Source organism: Nomascus leucogenys, chromosome 2, assembly GCF_006542625.1.
Source record: "Nomascus leucogenys isolate Asia chromosome 2, Asia_NLE_v1, whole genome shotgun sequence".
Classification (NCBI taxonomy): domain Eukaryota; kingdom Metazoa; phylum Chordata; class Mammalia; order Primates; family Hylobatidae; genus Nomascus; species Nomascus leucogenys.
This window is the reverse complement of record NC_044382.1, coordinates 63,818,705-63,841,814: the sequence shown is the minus strand read 5'-3', so window position 1 is coordinate 63,841,814 and position 23,110 is coordinate 63,818,705. Positions and strand designations below refer to the sequence as shown.

Below are 23,110 nucleotides of genomic sequence, written 5' to 3'. Positions count from 1 at the left end.
TATTTAAGATGACATTGAATTACACAGTATTACATATGCAGCAGGCATGGTGTGTGTCATAGAACATTATGAATTCCAGGCAAGTTTGAGAAAAAAACTAAAGGAGTCAACCCTCTCTTTACAGATGAGGAAACTCGGACTTAGCCCCCAATGATACGGACTACACACAGTTAACAACACAACTGTGTAGCAACTTCTAACTTCTGGCCTTCATGTTCCAAATCTAGTGACCCTTTCACACCTCAGGAAACTAAAACACTGCTAACACACAATGGGAGGAGGGGAGTATGGGGGGCACAAGGAGAGGGCAACATCAGTGACCCAGGCCATCAGGCCCTTGCTATTATGCTAAGCTGTCTCTTACCTAAAGGCCCTCGGCCACTCACAATGAAGAACCATGCAAGATTTCTACTAGCACAGTAGGGTCAGCAGCCACACATACAGGACTATCCCAAAACAATCACAGAGTCATTCTCTTTCAAATATTTTTTATTGAAATGACAATAAAATAAAAAAAGAACAGTAATTACTTTAACCAAACTTTTACTTTACAAATATAAAAATATAACCAAAACTTGTTTCTTTTATACATTTTCCATAAACGTAATACCAGAAAAGTTCTCAAAGCCAAACTATAAATGATGCTTGAATACTATGATGTGAACACAATAACCAAAAGTTTAAATTTCTAAATACATGACCTTTCCCTCAACAGAACAGTATAATCAATGTATCTTCCCAACTTATCTCTATTTTTACGATATGATCCATTACTAAAATACAAAATACACCTCAACTGGCCTAATCTAGACTTACCTAGGTTTTAGTAAGTTTTTTTCCACAAAAACAAGCTTAATAAATATAATACAAGCTAATATTAAAATGTGTTTTATGGCTCAAATCAAATTACAGTATTAAGTTTCTAATCACGATTTGAACAAAAGCAAACTGCTTGAAATGAGTCCAGTTTAACCCAAATAATCGGTGATGTATAACAAGTGGAGTAAGTATGGGAAAATCAAATCTTATGCTACAGAAAGCTGACTTATACTACAGTCAACAACCACTAAGCCTTCTTTGGCAATGAAACATACAAAATTGCAAACGCTGATGCAGTCTCAGTGATTGGCACATACTGTTCCAAACACTATGAACTAATAAAAACATTGAGTTTGAGGATGGAAAAGCTACCCCAAGCATTTCATCTCAAGTGACTGAACAAGTACTGTAAAAATAAAGTCATTAAAAAGCTGAGAGCATAAGAGCACAACATTTAATAAAGGGAATTTTAAGCCGATTGCTTGCTGGCCTGTTGAATTTGAAGTACTTCTACCTCTCACTTCTAATTAAACATGGAAGAAAACATAATTTGGTTACACTTTGTCCAAATACAATGTTAACTTAATGGAACCCTTAAATATCCAAAATAATAAGTGAATGCTAGTTATAAGACAATAAAAAGTTTAAAAATCTTCCAACTGTGCTGTTAACAGTACAAATTCAAGTGCAGAATTATTACGCCATTTTAAGTACTATCTACTTTTTTAAAAAATCACAATGGTCTTCATCACATGGCGAAAAAACAAATTTCACTCTTCTCCAAACGGATAAGTCCATCCTAAATGTAACTACAAACAATTGTGTAAAACTTTATAGTTTTTTCCCCCTAATATACTAAACATATTCCAGTGTCATTTAGTAGTTTTACATAGAATCTGCACTATACTTGGATACTCAGGGAAAATAAGATGACATATATTGTAGTTTTAGAACGCAAAAGAGCTTTCATTTTAGACAAATATACAACATAAAAGCCACTAAAAAAATATGGGTCTATTAATCAAGAGCCCATTTCAAAATGATACAGCATTTAGTATGTAGATCTGGAATGCACAGTTTCTGGAAGTATTAGAACATATGTATCAAAAGAACTTAGTGTTAAACAGTGCCCTTATACCCTCTTCTAATACTGTAGACACCTACCAACCAGATTTGATTTCCCCTAGTTCTATTATTTCCACCAGAAAACCAAAAACAGATTATTGGGATCCGCCTGTAACTGACCAGAGCAAAAAGTTCTTAAGACTTCTGTTTGTGTGCTGCGAATTTTACATTCAAAACCAGATCTCTTACATTTCAAGGTTAGTAACCCAGCCATCCTGAATCAAAGGTTTTTCTCAACTAGGCCTTAGTGTATGGATGACTGGCTCACGTACTTACTGTATATTGGGAAGAAGTGAAGAAGTGAGAAGTAAAGAATTTCTTGGTCAAAGTTTAAGTTACAAAGAACATGAGTGGCCTCGAATCAGATGACTCTTCAACTCAAACACTCCTTACCGAGAGCACTTTATAAAACACACAACAAAAGTCTACCTCTCTCCACCCTCCCCAAATTGCAAAAGTGAACATCTGAAATGTGGCCACTGTAGCTTTCCCCTCAAAAGCAATCATGGAAGGTGAGCTGAATCAATCCATCTTCATATCCACTTCCTCCAATCTAAAGGAATAGCTGAAGGATGCAGCTAATGGATGAGCTTACCAGCAAAATACATTACATGAGAAATATGCCAATGTAGGCTAGAGGGGTAGGACTGTTAGGGGCAGGAGGGAAAAGGACAATTCACAGAACTAGTGGCTTTTTCAAAGGAAATTGGGGCATTTTTGGTCATGGAGACTGGTGCTCACCTACCACGAAGGACATGCACAGTTAGTCACTACTTAACCACCACGTGAGGATCTGACGTGACCCCAACTAAAAAAACTTGAGTGTTAATTGCTCAGCTACACTTGACCTGATTTCCTCAAGTATCATATACCTTTGACATCACCTAATATTCAGGAAAATAGCCCTGTGACTGGTACCATACTAATCAAAAGTTCATTTCTATTAAAAACCCTTTTTTCCTTAAGTAGCTACATCTGGCAAGATTCCTTTTTACATTAAGCTTATTGTCAACAACTCTGTAATAAGGCATACATGCTATACTTTGATCATTAAATAATGACACAACCAGCAAACTCCTTTGCTCTAATATTTTTTATTCCCTCAAATTTGATCCGAATTTATCAGTATTTTTTAAAGTTTTTTAAATTTCGTATTTTTCTCTTAACCTGAGAAAACCTGTCCTCTGCCTTGCCCCCAGTTTTCGGTTGATTCACATTATTCCAAAAATATTTTTGAAGGCTCTGTCATTTGCTAAAACCAAATTTTCTTCTCTATGTACATAACTTCAAGTTAATTGAATATTTGTGCAATCTCAGAGTTCAAAACCTAATAAATCCAATTTTATAAATTTCCTTCACAGATCACTATTTTTACCATGGCTTTAAGAATAAGACACATAACTTTGCAACAGCACAAATAATACCCCCATTATGTGAAGAAAACTCTGAGCTCTAAATGAGTCTCTTCTTATACCAATTCCTATGACTGCTGATAGAGCCAATTTTAATAGTTTCCTATAGGTTTAAGGTCTGTTGCTTGCAAACCAAGGCCTGGATGGCTATAAAATGTACTGGTCAGTGAATTATACTGGGAGTTCTCTGCAACACAATTCATTTAGGAGTTGCACCTTGGACTCACTCAGATAAATATAGTTTTCAAAAGTAATGGAAGCTCTTCATCACAAAAATCTAATAGAGTCTTGGAGTATGTGCCCAAGAATGGTATCAAAGCAAGGGTCCAATAAACCTGACTGACCTAAACCTGTCATTGTGTTGCAACATTCACCATACTAAGGTGGGGGGAAAAATGATCCTCACCTATAAGAATTTTAGAAGTTTAATGAGAAATTAAAATAAAAAAAGAAGTCCATTTTCTTTAATGTTGTACAAAAAAGTATGAGTAGAACCAAAAGTAAATAAACATTATCACATTTGCTTACACCACTATCTAGTTCTTCATATTAATTTTACTATTCAAACAATAGAAAGCAGGTGGCAATTTAGGGATCGCAAAAGAGATAAAACCAAAAAAACTTTTCTACCACATTTATTCTACACTGTTTATAGCTGTGCTCACAGAGACAAGCGGCTTCTTTTACTTCTCCACTGCGCAGGAATTCAGTTGTATATAAAATTGAACCTGAATTTTAAAAAGAACAATACCTTTATTAAAGACAGTACATACTACTTTCCACATTAGATAAAGAAATTTATCTGGATGTTTCTACCCTCCCTTAACATGTCTGGCATTTTCTTTTATTCCCCTTCAAATGCCCTTTTACACCACGTTTGGCATTTTCTACACCAATTTTCTCTCACTGGTCACATCTTATGCACTAAAAACACTTGTTGAATACTTATAATAAAAAAATTAAGACTATAAATTTGATTAATCATCCACTAATAAGTTCCTTAAGGCAGGAAAAGTTTCTACGTGTCCTTATACTCTGACTACTCTGCACAGTTCCTGCACTTGACAAGTAGGTGTTTGAATAAATAATATGACTCTTCTCCCCCCATATGCATTTCAACTTGTAACCTATCAGCAGGCCAAAGTGGAGTGGCAAAAGATAAAGTTTGATTAGTGATGAGGTAGAAAGAGCAATTTCATACTCAATAAGCTTTCACAAAAGGCCAATTTCACTAACATTTAAGTATGTACCACATTACCGGCACTATTGTAAGCATTTTATATGCATTATTTCACTTGGTCCTCACAATCCTCTGAAGTAGAAACTACTGTCCCCATTTACAGATGAAGAAACAGTCAAATAGTTTGTTCAAGGTCACATTGCCAGCAAGTATTCAGGTTGGGCTTCAAATCCAAACACCGACTGCAGAATCTACTTTCATAATCACCATGTTGTTCTGCAATTCCTATATATGGCTGGCTCTAATAGAGACCTCAACCAGTACAAGTCAACTTTTAAAAAACTGCATTTCTTATCATTCTAACTGCCTAAAGATTGAAACCCCACGTAAAAGTTCAGGACCTAATCCCACAAGCCTCAATTTGGGCCAAAATATAGTAAGTTTCAAAAAAGGAAAGTGAATATATTACACCAAGATATTCAATTTGCCACCTTTTTTTTTTAGACGGAGTCTCACTCTGTCGCCCAGGCTGGAGTGCAGTAGTGCGGTCTCAGTTCATTGCAACCTCTGCCTCCCGGGTTCAAGCAATTCTCTGCTCAGCCTCCTAAGTAGCTGGGATTACAAGTGCCGGCCACCACGCCTCGCTAATTTTTGTAGTTTTAGTAGAGATGGGGTTTCACCATCTTGGCCAGGCTGGCCTCGAACTCCCGACCTGGTGATACACCCCCCCGCCTCAGCCTCCCAAAGTGCTGGGATTACAGGCATGAGCCACTGCATCCAGCCAATTTGCCACATTTTAATACAGACAACTCCACTCATATTTACACACTGTTGACTGCTATTTAACCATCTCTTCTTTGAATAAAGACATCAACCTTAACTCTTGAGAATATCAGAATTAGGGAAGAGCAGTTGCACAAATACCAGAATGTCATGCCGAAACTTAAGAGTCTGGGGATGGTATTAGTCACAATTAATCTATGGCTTGCACATGATCTAAGAGTCTATCTACTTTCTTAGTTTCCTTAAAGACCAAAATTCATGAACTATACCTTCTCAAGTGGCTCAGAATATTTTAAATTTGACAGTTAATATGGATGAACCAAAAAATGTTCAACTCTCTGTACCTGCTCAATAGCTGAGGGAGACTAGAAATGATGGGTCCATATCCTGGTGCATTGTCATACAATTCAAACAATGGTGCAGCTACCAGCTTGTAATTTTTAGGGACTGCAAACAAGGCTAAAATAAAACAGAATTCATTATTATAAGTTATTATATAATCACTGCTTCCATTTCATTTTTAAATTACCAATTTTACATTTAATAAAAAGTTTAAGAAAAAAGATAATTCTCATTAATACATTTTGGTTGTGTCTTTTAAGGTAGATTTCCTAGTCACAGATTTGAAACTAAAAGCATGGTATATATTTTTAGTTTTACAATAAACCCGAAAGTTCAAGTAACTTTGAGAAAACACAAATAGAGGTATCCTTGAAATTATTCTACAGAAGTTTTTAGATGGCTACCTTCGAAAACAAAATAACTTACCTTTTTCTTGAAGCTGAACCAGAAACAACTTCTTATGTTCCTTAGGCTTTGTAATATGTGCAGGAATATATGGATACTGAAATTACAAATGAATACAACTTTAACATGTATTCCATGGCTTCATTTCTTTACATGTTTACTCCCCAGTATAGTATAAACTGTTGGAAGAAGCATACTACTTTCTGTTCTCTTTACCAGGACTTATCTAACAGATACACTAGTAAATAAATGCTTTAATGCATATAAAATAACAAGCAGTAAACCAATCAACCATTCAAGATAAAATATGTAGTCACAGGATTTATAGCTTGAGATACTTAAAATATAATGAAGTCTGATTTTAATTAGTATCTTCAATAAAAGCTTTTGTTTGTTTTTTAAGACAGAGTTTCACTCTTGTTGCCCAGGCTGGAGTGCAATGGCGCGATCTTGGCTCACTGCAACCTCCGCCTCCCAGGTTCAAGTGATTCTCCTGCCTCAGCCTCCTGAGTAGCTGAGATTACAGGCATGCGCCACCATGCCTGGCTAATTCTGTATTTTTAGTAGAGGCAGGGTTTCTCCAGGCTAGTCTTGAACTCCCGACCTCAGGTGATCCACCTGCCTTGGCCTCCCAAAGCGCTGGGATTACAGGCGTCAGCCACCATGCCCAGCCTAAAAGCTGGTTTTTTAAAAATATATATATAGGCTGGGCACAGTGGCTCACGCCTGTAATCCCAGCACTTTGGGAGGGCAAGGTGGGCGGATCATGAGGTCAGGAGATTGAGACCATCCTGGCTAACACAGTGAAATCCCGTCTCTACTAAAAATACAAAAAATTAGCCAGGCGTGGTGGCGGGCACCTGTAGTCCCAGCCACTCGGGAGCCTGAGGCAGGAGAATGGCGTGAACCCGGGAGGCAGAGCTTGCAGTGAGCCGAGACTGTGCCACTGCACTCCAGCCTGGGCAATAGAGTGAGACTCTGTCTCAAAAAAAAAAAAAAAAAAAAACATATATATATGATCATATATATATATGATCAGTAAGTTAAACAGTCTAGAATCCTGTTGTAGACCTGTTTACTACATTAAAAATTCAAATATAAGCTGTGAGGCATTTGACAAGATGCTTCTTGCTCCTCCTCCCAGCCCCAACCTCAAACCTCCCCATATCCCAGGGTGCATGCTTCAGGAATACCAGAAGAGCAGTCTAAGTGAAGTTTTGCCAGATGGGCAAAGCCAAATTACTCGAGGAAATAAATATAAATATAAATATATATATATATATATATATATTTTAGAGAATTTAAAGGATGAAGAGAATTAGAGAGGGAAGTTGCTACCCGGGAAGGAAAAATTCTGACAGGGAGAACAAAAAAAAGTCTAAGGTTATACAATTCTTGTATAAATCTCTCCACAATACATTCAGAAATCTACTTTTGCTGTTGGAGTTGTTTTTGAGAGCTGGGGAATTTAAAACTGCTGAAAACAGATATAAGGGGAAAGTGAGATAAAAGCAGAAGCTGCCAAAAGGAGGTATTAGCATCATCCTCAATTTACATAGAAATGCATGCTAAGAGAGGCTAAGTATCTTTCCCAAGATTACTCAGCCAAGTTGTGAAGCCAAGATTTAACTGTATCTATTCAACTCTTATCTAATTATAAAAGCCTATGTTATTTCCCACTATGTTACTCATTGGCACCTAACCAGTATTCCAGTTAGAATAATTATATACCAGAGCCATCCCTAGGGTACAATGAATTGAGGCAATTGTCCCAGGCTTTGGAGGTTCCTTAAACTGTCATGAAAACCAGATACATTAACAAAAATACATTGTATTTTTAGTCGCAGAGAAAGTGGCTTGAATAGCACAAGCTAAGAGATCTGTGGATCACATACAATAAAAGTTCCCAAACCATGACCAAACAAAATGAGTAGCATTTCCCCAAATTTCTTCTGCTCAAGGCTACATGTTCCTATTTTTTTAAGCCTTTCTTCTCTGGTCTTAATGTTTAAGTTGACTGTACTTTATAAAAAAGACTGAGATAGGAAGATGACATGCTCCTTTTCCACTGACATCTAACTAATACTGTAGGCTTCCTAAATAAATCAATACACTTACCTTATGTCGAATACCACCAGGGCCAACTCTAGGCCTTACTGAACGAAGAGAACTGTCCTAGGACAGTGGTAGGGGGGATGAGTGAAGATATTCAGAAAAGTTATCGGAAAACCACTGGGGTCACTATTAAGCATTTTCCAATTAGATCAAGGAATGTTCAGGAAGCCAAAAAAAGTTTAGAATAATTGTACTATGTATCTTTGAACAAGTAACTTCACTGTTTCCATATGAAATTGTTCTTCCTTAAAGCCAAGATGTGTTCCTGGCAATTCTTAGGTAGTGAACACCAGCATCAGCTTCCACAGCCCCTATCTTCTTGTCCCTCTGCCATACAAGGGAGTCAGAAGCAAGAGAAAAGAACGATTTTTTGCTTGGTTGATATTTTGTGCAATGCTTGACCTGAAACATCTTGTCACGTAAAGGAGCTATAAAGTCATAGGGCTTTTTAATTTGCCTAAAGAATTCAGGATCCAACTTTAAGAAGTTCCACCATTAGCAAAAATAGGAATATTTGAGCATCAGTAACATCATCACTCATTATCATGGATTAAAATATTTCAAATTATTTAAATCCAAAAGGTCATACCGACACTTTGAAGGTCACTGAAACATGTTTTTTGTGTGTGTGTGCCCCACATTACGCTACCTCCGATTTCGGGGCAGCTATGTTTGAAAAGTATCAGAGGGTTCCCTGTTTGCTGCCACTGTCTCAACAAGCACTCAGACTCAACATGGAACAAGGGAGTTCATGCAACCCTTATTCAATGGGGGATAGGAATCCCTAAATGGTTCCTGGTCCTTAACAGAACAAATCCAGTTGCCCACAGGTGTGAAAAGATCAATAACATGCCCTGTCTTACTTCTGCTGCTTCTGGTCTCTCTCTCCCCTGTATTCTGCCGCTTCCTGGAATCAACTCTCAAACTGCCTGTACCCAACTCTTGGTCTTATCCTCTCTTTTGAATAAAGTCTTTAGAGGATGCTAAGGAATTAAGTCATTCTTCTGAAAAATGTTAAGTAAAGGAATAGCAGCGTATTTTTTTTTCTACACAAACCACACACTTCAGTAATACATGAGTTAAGTTTCTTTTTATATGAGGATCACAACCCTTATGAATTCATAGACCAGGAAATGATCATCAATGAGCTGCTAACATTACAAAAAGAAACAACTAAATATTTTTAAATTCCTGATGGAAGTACACTATACCAATTGTGTTAGACTGCCTTAGGATGACCCCCAATGATTCCTGTCTCCTGTTATTCACTGCTTTGTGTAGTCCCTCCTATAGTGTACCAGGGTTGGCTTGTGTGACCAATAGCATACAGCAGAAGTGATGGTATGCCACTGCCAAGATTAGCTTATCACAGACTGAGGCTTCCTACTTGGGCACTCCTCTAGCACTCTGTCTCTCACTATCTCTTGGATCACACAGCCTGGGGGAAGCCAGCTGCCTGCGAGTTGTCCTTTTAGAGATGTTCTCATGGCAAGGAACTGAGGGAGACCTTGAGACAACAGCCAGCAACACCTGAAGCAAAGCTTTAGTCTAACAGCCCAGATGAAACTAAGAAGTTTGCTAACACACACGTGTAAGCTCAGGATCAGATACTTTAACCCCAGTTCCACCTTATGATGCAGTCCCAGCTGACAACTTGACTGTAACTTCATGAGAGAGCCTAAGCCAGAACCATCCTAAGCAACTCCCAGAGGCCTAAAGGCTGCTAAATTTTGAGGTAATTTGTTATGCAGCCACAGATAATATACCGCCTATGACAAGCCTTGTTACCCCTCCCCAAATTAACTGAGCCTGAATACAATTTCTAGATCTAACTATCAATTTGCAAGACACACAGGGGAAACAGCTACATATTCAACAACAACAGGGGAATGCAATCAGAATGGAAACATTAGCCTGTTTTCATTAACAAATAAAACACAAGGAAAAAAAAGGTGCCAACTGTGTAAAAGAGACTTTAGAGACTATCCTAATCCAAACAAGTTATAAAAAGAAAATTGAAATAATCAGGATATGCGAACAGTGACTATATATTTGACAATAATATGGAATTGTTTATTTTTAGTATGATAATAACAGTACTATGGTTATGTTTTTAAAGAGATCCTTATCTTTTATGATTCACACTGAAATATTTACAATTGAAATGAATAGCTAGGATATGCTTCAAAATAATCCAAGATGAGGGCAGGAGAATGGAGCGGTGGAACGAGGGGTTGTGATGTGCTAACTGTTAAAGGCGGATGACGGGTAGCGCAATTCATTCACTTTTACCATTCTTTCTTCTTTTGTATTTGTATTTCTTTATTTATTTATTTATTTTTTGAGAAGGAGTCTCACTGTTGTCCAGGCTGGAGTGCAATGGCACGATCTCAGTTCACTGCAACTTCTGCCTCCCAAGTTCAAGCAATTATCCTGCCTCAGCCTCCGGAGTACTGATTTTTACATTTTTTAGTAGAGACGAGGTTTCACCACCTTGGCCAGGCTGGTCTCAAACTCCTGACAGCAACAGGTAATCCACCCGCCTCGGCCTCCCAAAGTGCTGGGATTACAGGCATGAGCCACCTCGCCCGGCCTTGTATTTGTTTTACATTTTCCTTTAAAATAAGAAGTGCTTGGCTTAATTTTGTAATTTAAATTAAGGAGGGAAGAAAAGAAAATTTCAAGTCAAATTCTACTTTAATCTTTTTTAAAGTAGCTAGAATTAAACGAGCTTTCTGCTTCCAAAATGCCCAGCAAATATAACAGAACACTGACCTGAGGAGGTTCAAAATTTGGTCTCCACCAGTTACCAATGCAATCGTCAATGACCCAGTCTTGCAAAACTCCATCCTGACGACCCAGTATCTGTCAAAAAGAAATAAGCCAGTAAACAACTAAATATATGCACTCACAAATCCCCTTCTTCAGTGAACAGAAAATTCTTAGCAGTGCTCCTAATAGAAACATAGGATAATATGCCTTCCATACAGATTTTCTCTCTACGATTTGTTATTATAGATGTCACTCTGCCCAAGACATACAATATTAGTTCAAAACTGGCAAGCTAGTATCAACATAAAAATTGTGTTCAAAATTCAACTTTCATTTTTATTAATTTGTATAGCAGAACACTAAACTTATTTTAACCAAAGTCATACTCTACATATTTTAAGTGGCCAAAAATAGTTCTACAATGCTCATGGTGAGAAACTGCAGTTCTCTGTCCTGTTTCACCCATTCCCACTGGCTGTAACTTTCAACTCTTGGTTGTTTTTCCCCTCATGTTTGCTTCTATTTTTAAAAGCATTCTTCTTGGTCTTAAATAAACGGTTTATTTTAGGATAGTTTTAGATTTACAGAAAACTTGCAAAACTTGTTCAGAAACTTCCCACGTACCCCACACACAGTTTCCCCCATTGTTAACATCTCACATTAGTAAAGCACATTTGTCAAACTAATCAACCAATACCAAGACAAGATTATTAACTGAAGTCCGTATATTATTCAGATATCCATAGTCTTTAACCTAATGTCCTTTTTCATTTTTCAGTCCCAGGATCCAATCTAAGATACCGTATTACACTTAATCTTCATTTCTTCCGAGGTTCCTCTACATTGTGACAGCTTTTCATACTTTCCTTGTTTTTGATGATCTTGATAGTTTTGAGGAATACTGGTCAAGTATTTTGTAAAATATCCCTCAATTAAATTGAAGTTATGAGCTTTCGGGAAGAAAACTACAGAGGTAAAAAGGCCATTCCCATCACATCATATCAAGGGTACATGCTGTATCAATATGGCTTATCACTAATGCCAACCTTGATCACCTGGCTAAGGTACTGTTTATCAGGTTTCTTCAATGTAAAGTCATATTTTTCAAAAAAAAAAAAAAAAAAAAAAATTTTTTTTTTGAGACGGAGTTTTGCTCATTGCCCAGGCTGGAGTGCAATGGCACAGTATCAGCTCACTGCAACCTCCGCCTCCCAGGTTCAAGTGATTCTCCTGCCTCAGCCTCCGGAGTAGCTGGGATTACAGGCACGCGCTACCATGCCTAGCTAATTTTTTGTCTTCTTAGTAGAGACGGGGTTTCACCCTGTTGGTCAGGCTGGTCTCGAACTCCTGACCTCAGATGATCTGCCCGCCTCAGTCTCCCAAAGTGCTGGTCTTACAGGCATGAGCCACTGCACCAGGCCTCAAAACTACATTTTTTAAGAGATAGGGCCTTGCTCTGTCACTCAGGCTGGAGCGCAGTGACCCAATCATGGCTCACTACAACTCCTGGCATCAAGCAATCTTCCGGCCTCAGCCCCAAAAAGCACTGGGATTACAGGTGTGAGCCACCATGCCCAGACAAAATATTCTTTTATGACAGTTTCTTGATTTTCATTTTTTTTTTTATTTTTTTGAGACAGAGTCTCGCTCTGTTGCCCAGGCTGGAGTGCAGTGCCGCAATCTCGGCTCACTGCAACCTCCGCCTGCCGCGTCCAAGTGACTCTCCTGCCTCAGCCTCCCGAGTAGCTGGGACCACAGGTGCCCGCCACCACACCTGGCTTTTTTGTATTTTTAGTAGAGACAGGGTTTCACCATGCTGGCCAAGATGGTCTTGATCTTTTGACCTTGTGATCCACCTGCCTTGGCCTCCCAAAGTGCTGGGATTACATGCGTGAGCCACCGTGCCCGGCCTCTTGATTTTCATTTTTAAAACATTTTTTAAAAGCCTCTACTATGAATGAGAATTCAGATATTAAAATCACACATCCTAGTTATACTTTTTCTTCCACCATCTTCCCATTACCAATATTTGGTTAAGTCAATACTCAGTATTTAAGTTAGTATGATCCAGTAGATCAGTCACAACAGAGCAATGATTAGTAAACCGTATCTCCTTACTTGTTCAACTCTCCTGTTCTTTAGTTAATAACTTTCATTTCCTTTGCTATCACTAAATTCATTTCCCACATTCTCCATGATAACTTAAATTTCTTCCCAATTCAAATATCAATTGTCAGTTATTCTATTAATTTCATCTTTTCTAAGACATGTTTTTCCTTTTTTCAAGACAAGATCTCTGTCACCCAGGCTGGAGTGCAATGGCATGATCTCCACTCACTGCAACCTCCACCTCATGGGCTCAAGTGCTTCTCTCATCTCAGCCTCCCCCGCCCCCAGCCTCCCGAGTAGCTGGGACTACAGATGCAAGCCACCGCACCAGGCTAATTTTTCGCCACGTTGCCAAGGGTGGTCTCAAACTCCTAGGCTCACGTGATCTGCCCATCTCAGCCTCCCAAAGTGCTGAAATTGCAGGCATGAGCCACCACACTCAGCCTAAGACACGTTTTTCTATCATCCTGCTGTAATCTGTACTTGATAGTCTCAACCCTGCTTCACAGCTAGAGTCCTTATTTTATTCCATTTTGGGGGTGAACACCCTCTAGTAGCTTCCTGAGAAAAGGTACAAGAGATGTAACTTTTTGAAACTCTGCATGTCTAGAAATAACTTTTACCCACACATTTGATTTATAGTTTGATTAGAAAATTCTAGGACAGAGATCATATTCTCTCAAAATTACAAAGACAACACTCCACCATCCTTTAGCTTCCAGAATTATTTCTGGGTAGTTTAATGCAATTTCTGATTTTGATGTTTTGCATTTAACCTCTCTGCTTACCAATCCTCCACCTCCCACTTTGGAAGCTTTTAGATCTTTTTGTTTTTATTTTTTGTTTGTAGGATCTAAAACTTCATGATGATATGCCTTTGCATGGATCTTTAAACATTCACTATAGTGGCAAGGCCAGTAGGTCTTTTCAATCTCAAAACTCATGCCCTTTGAGGTTTGAGAAATTTTCCCTATTAAGCTTTGCTAATTCTTCCTTTTACTCTGTTCTATTTACCTATAGTTTATATTGGTCCTTCTAAAATGACCCACTAATTTTATCTATTCTTTTTTTTTTTGTTTTTTTTGAGACGGAGTCTCGCTCTGTCGCCCAGGCTGGAGTGCAGTGGCGCGATCTCGGCTCACTGCAAGCTCCGCCTCCAGAGTTCACGCCATTCTCCTGCCTCAGCCTCTCCAAGTAGCTGGGACTACAGCTGCCTGCCACCATGCCTGGCTAATTTTTTTGTATTTTTAGTAGAGACGGGGTTTCACCGTGGTCTCGATCTCCTGACCTCGTGATCTGCCTGCCTCGGCCTCCCAAAGTGCTGGGATTACAAGCGTGAGCCACCGCGCCCGGCCTAATTTTATCTATTCTTACCTACATTCTATCTTTTTATCTTTTCATTCTATTTACTGGTAGAATGAAACTCTTAACTCTACTGAATTTTTCATTTCTTCCAACATTTTTTTTAATATCCATGAGGTTTTTCTTGGCTAAAATGTCTTTTTAATAGCACTGTTTCACAGGTGCAAAATGTCCTCTTATCTCACCAAGAATATTAATCATAGTTTTGTCAATGGTTGAATTTTCTGCTTCTGTTGAGGTCCTTTTGCTTCTTCTGATCTTTTTCTTATTAAGAAGTTTTCTCCAAAAGCCTGGTGATAGTTGGTTGTGTACTCACAAGGGAGAAGCAACAAGATGCTTAATTGTCACCTCTGTGTGCATGAGTGATAGGACTACAATATTTTTTTTTCTTTTTTTTTATTTTTGAGACGAAGTCTTGCTCTGTTGCCCAGGCTGGCGTGCAGTGGCGCGATCTCGGCTCACTGCAACCTCCACCTCCCAGGTTCAACTGATTTTCCTGCCTCAGGAGTAGCTGGGATTACAGGCGCCCACCACCACGCCCAGCTGATTTGTTTATATTTTAGTAGAGACAGGGTTTCACCATGTTGGTCAGGTTGGTCTCAAACTCCAGACCTCGTGATCCACCCGCCTCGGCCTCCCCAAGTGCTGGGATTACAGGTGTGAGCCACTGCGCCTGGCCCAGGACTACATTATTTCTATAGAAAATTCTTGCTTTGGTTTGGATATGGTTTGTCCCCCAACCCCCAAACTCATGTTGAAATTTGATCCCCAGTGTGACAGTGTTGGCAGGCAGAGCCTAATGGAAGGTGTTTGAGTCATGCAGGTGGATCCTTCATGAATAGTTTAATACCCTTCCTCCATCAGGAATGGATTAGTTCCCTGGAGAGTGGGTTGTTAAAGAGTGTGGCTTCCTGGATCCACTCTTGCTTCCCTCCCTTGCCATGTGATCTCTTTGCACATGCCCACTCCCATTTTGCTTTCTGCCATGAGTGGAAGCAGCATGAAGCCCTCACCAGCTGCCCAATCTTGCCACCGGAACTGGTGAGCCAAATAAATCTTTTTCTTTATAAATTACCCAGCCTCAGGTATTCTGTTATAGCAACATTAAACAGACTAAGACAGGTCCCAAATGGCAGTATCTGAAGTTTTTCTTGGACTGGTCACTTTTTCCAGAAACAAGATTTCCAACCCTCAGCCTGGGATATATAAATCTAATTGTTGGCTGGGCCTGGTGGCTCATGCATGTAATCCCAATGCTTTGGGAGGACTGCTTTGGGCCAGGAGTTTGAGACCAGCCTAGGCAACATAGCAAGATCTCATCTCTATAAAAAAATTTTTTTTAATTAGCCAGGCATCATGGGCACATACCTGCAGTCCTAGCTACTCAAGAAGCTGAGGCAGGAAGACTGCTTGAGCCCAGGAGTTTGTGGTTACAGTGAGCTATGATCACACCACCATCCTCCAGCCTGTGGAACAGAATGAGACCCTCTCTCTAAAAAAAATAAATAAGCCTAGACTGGGCACGGTGGCTCACACCTATAATCCCAACACTTTGGGAGGCCAAAGCAGGCAGATCACCTGAGGTCAGGAGTTCGAGACCAACCTGGCCAATACAGTGAAACCTCATCTCTACTAAAAATACAAAAATTAGCTGGGCATGGTAGTGGGCACCTGTAATCCCAGCTACTCTGGAGGCTGAGGCAGGAGAATCGCTTGAACTCAGGAGGCAGAGGTTGCAGTGAGCAACCATTGCTCACATTGAAGATCGCGCCACTGCATTCCAGCCTGGGCGACAAGAGCGAAACTCCGTCTCAAAAAAAAAATAAAAAAATAAATAAACCTAATTGTTAACATTCTGTCAGCCTAATAGAGGTCCAAGAGTCTGACTATTCAGAATGGGAACTCTTACTTATTCTCCCCATCCCCTAAACTTTTTTCATTGCTAGTTGTTCTCTGATTCAATTACTACAGAGAATCATCAGCCAGTCTTTGCCTAATTACAGAGTGGGGAAGACAATCTAGATACACAGGTTGAACATCCCAATCTGAAACTCCAAAATCTCAAACTTTTTGAGCACTGACATGATGCTCAAAGGAAATGCTCAGGCCAGGCGCGGTGGCTCATGCCTGTAATCCCAGCACTTTGGAAGGCCAAGGCAGGCAGATCACCTGAGGTTAGGAGTTCTAGACCAGCCTGGCCAACCTGGTGAAACCCCGTCTCTACTAAAAATACAAAAATTAGTCGGGCGTGGTGGCTGCCGCCTTTAATCCCATCTACTCAGGAGGCTAAGGCCGGAGAATTGCTTAAACCCAGGAGGTGGAGGTGACAGTGAGACGAGATTGCACCATTGCACTCCAGCCTGGGTGACAAGAGAGAGACTTCGTCTCAAGAAAAAAATAAAAGGAAATGTTCATTGGAGCATTTCAAGTTTTGTATATGGGATGCTTAACTGGTAAGTATAATGCAAATACTCCAAAACCTGAAAAAAATCCCAAATCCTAACCACTTTTTTAATTTTTAATTTTTTTGAGTACATAGTAGATATATATATTTATGGGGTACACAAGATGTTTTGATACAGGCATGCAATGCGTAATATTCACATCATGGAGAATGGGATCTCCACCCCCTCAAGCATTTATCCTTTGTGTTACAAACAATCCAATTATACTCTTATAGCTATTTTAAAATTTACAATTAAGTGATTACTGACTATAGTCACCCTGTTGTGCTATCGAATAGCAGCTAAACACTTCTGGTCCCAAGCTCTCAGATAAGGAATACACAACCTGTATAAATATACTCCATATATACTTTGAACCAGTCCAGTTTTCAGCTCATGCATGCCCCCACTTTCATAAGTACCTAGCACCTTCAGTTCCTCAGTCATTCTGGTACTCTGCAATGCTAGATTCTGCCTGCCTGACTGCCAGCAGTTTCTGGCAAGTTAGTTATAATTTGTTTCTAAGGTTTCTGCTAAGGTAGTTATAATTTGCCCATCTGCTTTCCAGTTTCCCAAAATTTTGCTTTTGTGATTCTCTCATTTTGCACTCCTGCAATCTTACTGGACTTATATCTTTGTACCATACATTATATAAATGGAAGTCCAAGCACAGTAAAATGTTTAGGAGTTATAATACATTTTTAGAAATACTAGAAAGACAAACCAATAGGTCAAAAGTGGGACAATTACAGGTGACTTTAGTTTTGTCTCTCCTTTGCTTTTCTGTGTTTGCCAAGCTTTTTAAACAGAGAATACATGAGTTTTGTAACGGGGGCAGGCGACAACTGCATGTTAAAGAAGAAAACTAACATTGAAAACAATTTACAATCTCAAAATCCTCAGTATCTATGCATTTGGCCCCAAGTCTTTACATGCAGGCATTACAACGATTTTTAAAAAGTAGAATAATTTGGGCAAAGTCTAAAAAATACGTGAAAAAAGTGAAAACATAGGCATCTTTCTCTTTTCAAAATTCTACAGAGGCCTACTCTTGAACAAAACTACCTGCATTCAAACCTCTGGCTCTACAACACACTAGCTATATAACAAGAAGTAATTTAAACTTAATAATATCTACTTCCTACAGTTGTGGTGGTGATTAAAGGAATTAGCGCATGTAAAGCACTCAGAACAGCGTCTAGCACAGCAATACTTAAATGTCAGTTTTAATTTACCATTGCTGTGACACAGTTTAACATTTTAAAAATTGAAATAAGTGTAAGTTCAACTTGTAAAAAAAATCAACATTGTACCAACATTCTGGGGTTTAAGTTGCATTTATTGAAAACTAAATATTCCAAAATAAGCATCCTTTTTACAAGACAGTAAAAGCCAAATTAACTATTAAGTTCATGGTATTCAAAGTGGTTAAACAGAAAAATACCTCTGTCATTAAGCGTTTTAGTCCTTCAACTTCATCTTCTCCTGGGTTAAGTTCACCACCAGGTCTGTATAAAAGTTAAGAATTTCAGCTTTCAACTTAATACAATTTGGAGATAACAAAGAACACAATAATTGTTATTTCTACCAAGTCACTAAGTAACATATTTCAGTATAATAAGGCAATCAAAACAAGTATCAAAGTGAAGGGGGAGAATATGCTTGAATTCATGTCAATTCCCCAGACTAACAGTATACAAATCCTAGGTTTTTTTCCTCTTCGTATATATTTATTTTTATTTTATTGTAGATTCAAGGGGTACATGTGCAAGTTTGTTACATAGGTATATTGTGTAATGCTAAGGTTTAGGCTTCTAGTGAACCCATCACCGAAACAGTGAACATAACATCTAATAGGAAGTATTTCAACCCTTGCCTCCCCCTCACCCTCCCCACCTTTGGAGTATACAGTGTTTATTTTTTCCAACTTTATGTCCATATGTACCCATCACATAAACCCTAGTTTTAAACGAACAGAATATATAACATAGCACAAACATAAATAAAATTGCTAACCACCAGTCCATCCCAATCTCCTCTCTGGGAGCTATCTGATGATAATGGAGCCTAGAAATGCTCATAGAGGAACGGATCACATTCTTTAGGCCTAAAGAATGGGACACTTTTTCAAGAACGTCATCTAAGTATTGGAGACTTTTCTGTTTGGTATAATCTAGTCAAATAGTTATGGATCAAATGTTTGAGAGATGTAGGAGCTTAAATGATAAAACACTAAACTGTTATCCACAAAAACCTAAGTCATCTTAAGAATAGGAAATGCTAATCATACCAAGAAAGAAGTATCAATTGTTCTAGGTAATGCTACAATGACATCTAGACATTGATCTTGGACTCAACTATTCCATGGGGTTTCTACCAAGCTCAATCATTAACATCAACAACATACAGAAACATACAGATTACTGGTTAGGAAAATAAATGGGCACTGCAATGGAGAAAAATTACTCATGATTTTCTCTTTCTAAAGACATCATTAACAGCAGTGTTTGTTGAAATAAATGACCGAGGGCTAAAATTGTATTCCAGAGCTGCATAAACAACAATCCTACTAAAAACTGTCTTGCTGTTTATTTCCAACACTACTTACAGTTTGAAGAAAGTTGTTCCCAGCTGCAGCAGTAACACATGGGGTAGCCGGTGCTCATGTACAATCAGAACCCCTTCTACAGTCCTCCTCATTCCAATTTTATCAAATTCTTCCCTCATGCGCTGAAATCTGGCTGCAACAGAGCTGTCCTTCTCATAGAGGGGCTCTTTTGTACCAAAAGTATAATTGGTAAGAGGGTACCTGTGATCCAAAGACAAACATCTAACATGAGAACTGAAGAATGTAATTTACCATGACAGACATTAGCATAAAGAAACCATGGTACAAAAAAAGTGCATATGTTGTACTCAGAGACACAGGATTTGTACAGTTACATAACTAAAGTTAATGAGACAGCAGAGATTGGAATCTTGCTCTCTGGACTCTTAAAGCCAGAGCGTCCATTAGATCAAGCTGCTCCTCCATACTTTAACTTTCAAGTGTAGATAACACTATCCTTAAATGCTTAGAGAAATGGTTATCTGAACATTAGTAATCCTCTGGTTTTAGACCATGGCTGCTATTCCAACATTACCAATTTGGCTAATAATTAATGTTCCCCTGCATTCCAATGACTACTAATCTAATCAGAAAGTTTTAATTATGGGTGCTAATGGCTAATCTCTTTTTTCTAAAACTAAGCCACTGCTTTTCATCAACATCCCTCCAGTTATTTTCTATTTCTCTCAGTCAACTATCCTCAGATTTTTCTTGCACCACAGCCTTTCCTTTTCACAGCAACTCTTCTACTTTCTCTTTTTGTCCTCTAAACCTATTTACTAGCCTTTGGCATTTATTCTATTCAGTCTCCTTATTGTTTCCTTCTCCTCATCTGAATCTTCTACCTACCATATCTTAATTGAAAACTCTCTTCTTTTACCAAGAATTTAAAATATGGCTCAAACTGTTAAAGACAGTTTTCATCTTGCCTAATAAGGATCAAATTTTTCTTTAAAGATACTTAAAAATTCCATATTTACATGTCGTAAGCCCTTAATTAAAGACTTACAGCAAGAAGCCTTTGAGTAAGAATTTAGGCCACATTTGCCCATTCATGGTATCTATTCTACCAAAAGCCCTTGACATTGATAGTCAACATTATTGTATCTACCCCACTCAGCCATTCTTGAAAGGGGAACAAATCAAGGTTACCAAAACTTTAAAAATTACTTTAATTCCAGAAGCCAAGTTCTAGGCATATGAAAAAGCTCTAAAATAATTAAAATATACCATTCTAGGATGCTTTAAAAATTTAAAGAACGTCCTGGGTAGACCCAATGCTAAATCTAAAACTATCATCCATAGCAGCAGCAGATATGCTACATAGCACGATGTGCCAAGCAATTTTTTTAAACGCTTTACATATATTAACATTTAATTCTCACAACCTGAGTTAGAAAAAATTAAGGATAGCCATTACACATCTCTGTTGCAAGAGCCAGCTCCAATATACCAGTAAGGAGATGTCAAGATGAAATGTCAGAATTTTCACCTGTGAAATCAGAGTGCCAGCCCAGACATACATATTGTTCTCATCATACTGTGAGCTTCATAAAGCAGGGGCTACACCTTACTTCCTCACCACTGTATATCCAGTATTGTGCACAGTGCCTGGTACAAAGTAGGCATTCATGCAATATTTCCTAAAATAAAATATACTGGAGGAGAGGGCATTTGTTTTCAACTTAATATTAACTCAGGTGAACTTAAGTTCACAACACAATGATTATTTCTGAATATTTGTATTTACACAGGAGAGGAAACGTACTGTATATCAACCCATAATTTTAATAGAGCGAAGATTAAAATATCTTGCTGAAAGCTAACTATTTTGCTAATTCTACAAAATGGTTTGATGAAAATTAATTCAGTAATCAAGACAAAACAAGAAAAGATTGTGGGTTTTAGTTCTAATCACCACTGAAAGTAACCCAGAAGCTGTGCTTTCACACTTTTAAAAAGGATAACATTTGCCTTTACCATTTGATGGGTTTTTTCTTAATTTTTAAAAAAATTTTTGTAGAGACAGCCTATGTTGCCCAGACTGATCTCCAACTCCTGGCCTCAAGTGATCCTCCCACCTCAGCCTCCCAAGGTGTTGGTATTACAGTCGTGAGCCGCCACTCCTGAGGACTTTTATACACACAACTATCAGCTAATTCCAGATTTTATAAACCCACTATTTCCATTATCTAAATTTCCAAGCCAACACGTTTTGTAAATAAAACAATGTTAACCATCTTTTCAACTTCAAATCACTTTTGGTTGGGGGACGGGGAGAGAATGTCCGTTTATTTTAATATAAAAGAGAAACACCTAAACTGCCTTACGAAAACATCAATACCACCAAATCCTTGCACTTGTACCCTGACTAGCATAAACTGGCCACTTTCTTCCATCAGGAAAATGGAGGCACTGCGTTGCCTCGAAAACAAATCCTCAGAAACGATTTTAAAAAGCATTACTGACAATTTCTTGATTAAGGCACCCCAAACGCCAATTACCTGCTACAGCGAGTCTGCTTCTGAGAGTGACCTTGAAATGCAATGGTTTGAATTGTTGAAACAGAAAGGTGTTGAAAATAAAACACAGCCCACAATGGGTTTTCTGGTACAAAATTCTGGTTCCCTCCAGTCTGAAAGCCCAACCATAGCAGCATCCTTACTCCCAAAGAGGGGCCTACTTGGGGTGCCTGGGATGCCGGCATCGAGACATCAGACGACGCGAAGGCATAAGGCATGGGGCAGGGCAGACAGCCCTGAGCACATGAATAAAATGTGTTGTATTCATAAACTGAAATATTAAGTGGCACCTATAAGGAAGAAAACTAGACCTAGGCATTACAGCTAGATCTCGAAAGCTTACTGTCAAAGTGAAATCTGCAAAAATGATACTAGGTTATACCATTCGTATCACATCAACACTCACAAAGCAATACCATATACGTGATGCGAAAGCATAAACATTTCACTGGAAGGATAAAAAAAAAACACACATTTTGAAGTTGGTCACCTCTGGAGAGGTGGGGAAAGGATGAGTTAAAAGCAAACTCTGTTTTTCCCCATTATGACCGAATACATAGGATGGGAACAAGCCTTCCTTTCATAAAAGGACTCAAACCCTGGAGGCTGGAGGATGAGAAAGGGGCCTGAGGGAAGGAGGAGGCGCGCATCCGCCAGCGGGAGTTGGAGGCGGGGAGGTGCAGAGGCGTGAAGCGCGCCTAAAAGCCGGGGGCGCGTCGGACAGTCTATAGGAGCGCTCACGAGAGAAATGCCCGCCAAGGCCGCGCCGCACTTACAGGTTGATGGTGCGCTCCAGGGTGAGGGGCTTCGTCTGCTGGATGTACTTGTTGCCGAACTGAGTCACCCCCCGGGGCCAGCCGGTCTGCGAGCGATTGGGCGGCACTACAGACATGCTGGCGAGCTCCGGCGCTGGCGGCGAGCAGAAAGTGGCAGGCAGGAGAGACTTTCCCCGTGCGGAAAGCGGTTATCTGCAACCCCCTCAGTGGCTACCGCCCGCCATTAACAGGAGACGGCAAGAGGAGGTGTAGGCACGCCGGAAGTGAACTCGGAGCCTCTGGCGGCAGGAAGTAGAGGGGCGGTGGCCTGCCAGACCGAGCGCCAGTGGGCCAATT

At 39.2% G+C, this 23,110-nt stretch overlaps 1 protein-coding gene across 1 annotated transcript; it reads right to left on the bottom strand.

The window, feature by feature from the left end:
* Positions 1-471: 471 nt before the first annotated feature.
* Positions 472-23,063, bottom strand: NUDT21 (nudix hydrolase 21). Its single transcript, XM_003263067.2, has 7 exons — positions 22,775-23,063; positions 19,477-19,677; positions 18,313-18,376; positions 10,957-11,046; positions 6,088-6,163; positions 5,664-5,778; positions 472-4,084 (listed from the first exon to the last, which is right to left on the bottom strand). The coding sequence occupies exons 1-7, from the start codon at positions 22,888-22,890 to the stop codon at positions 4,063-4,065; spliced, it is 684 nt and encodes a 227-aa protein (XP_003263115.1). The 5' UTR covers positions 22,891-23,063; the 3' UTR covers positions 472-4,062.
* Positions 23,064-23,110: the final 47 nt, after the last annotated feature.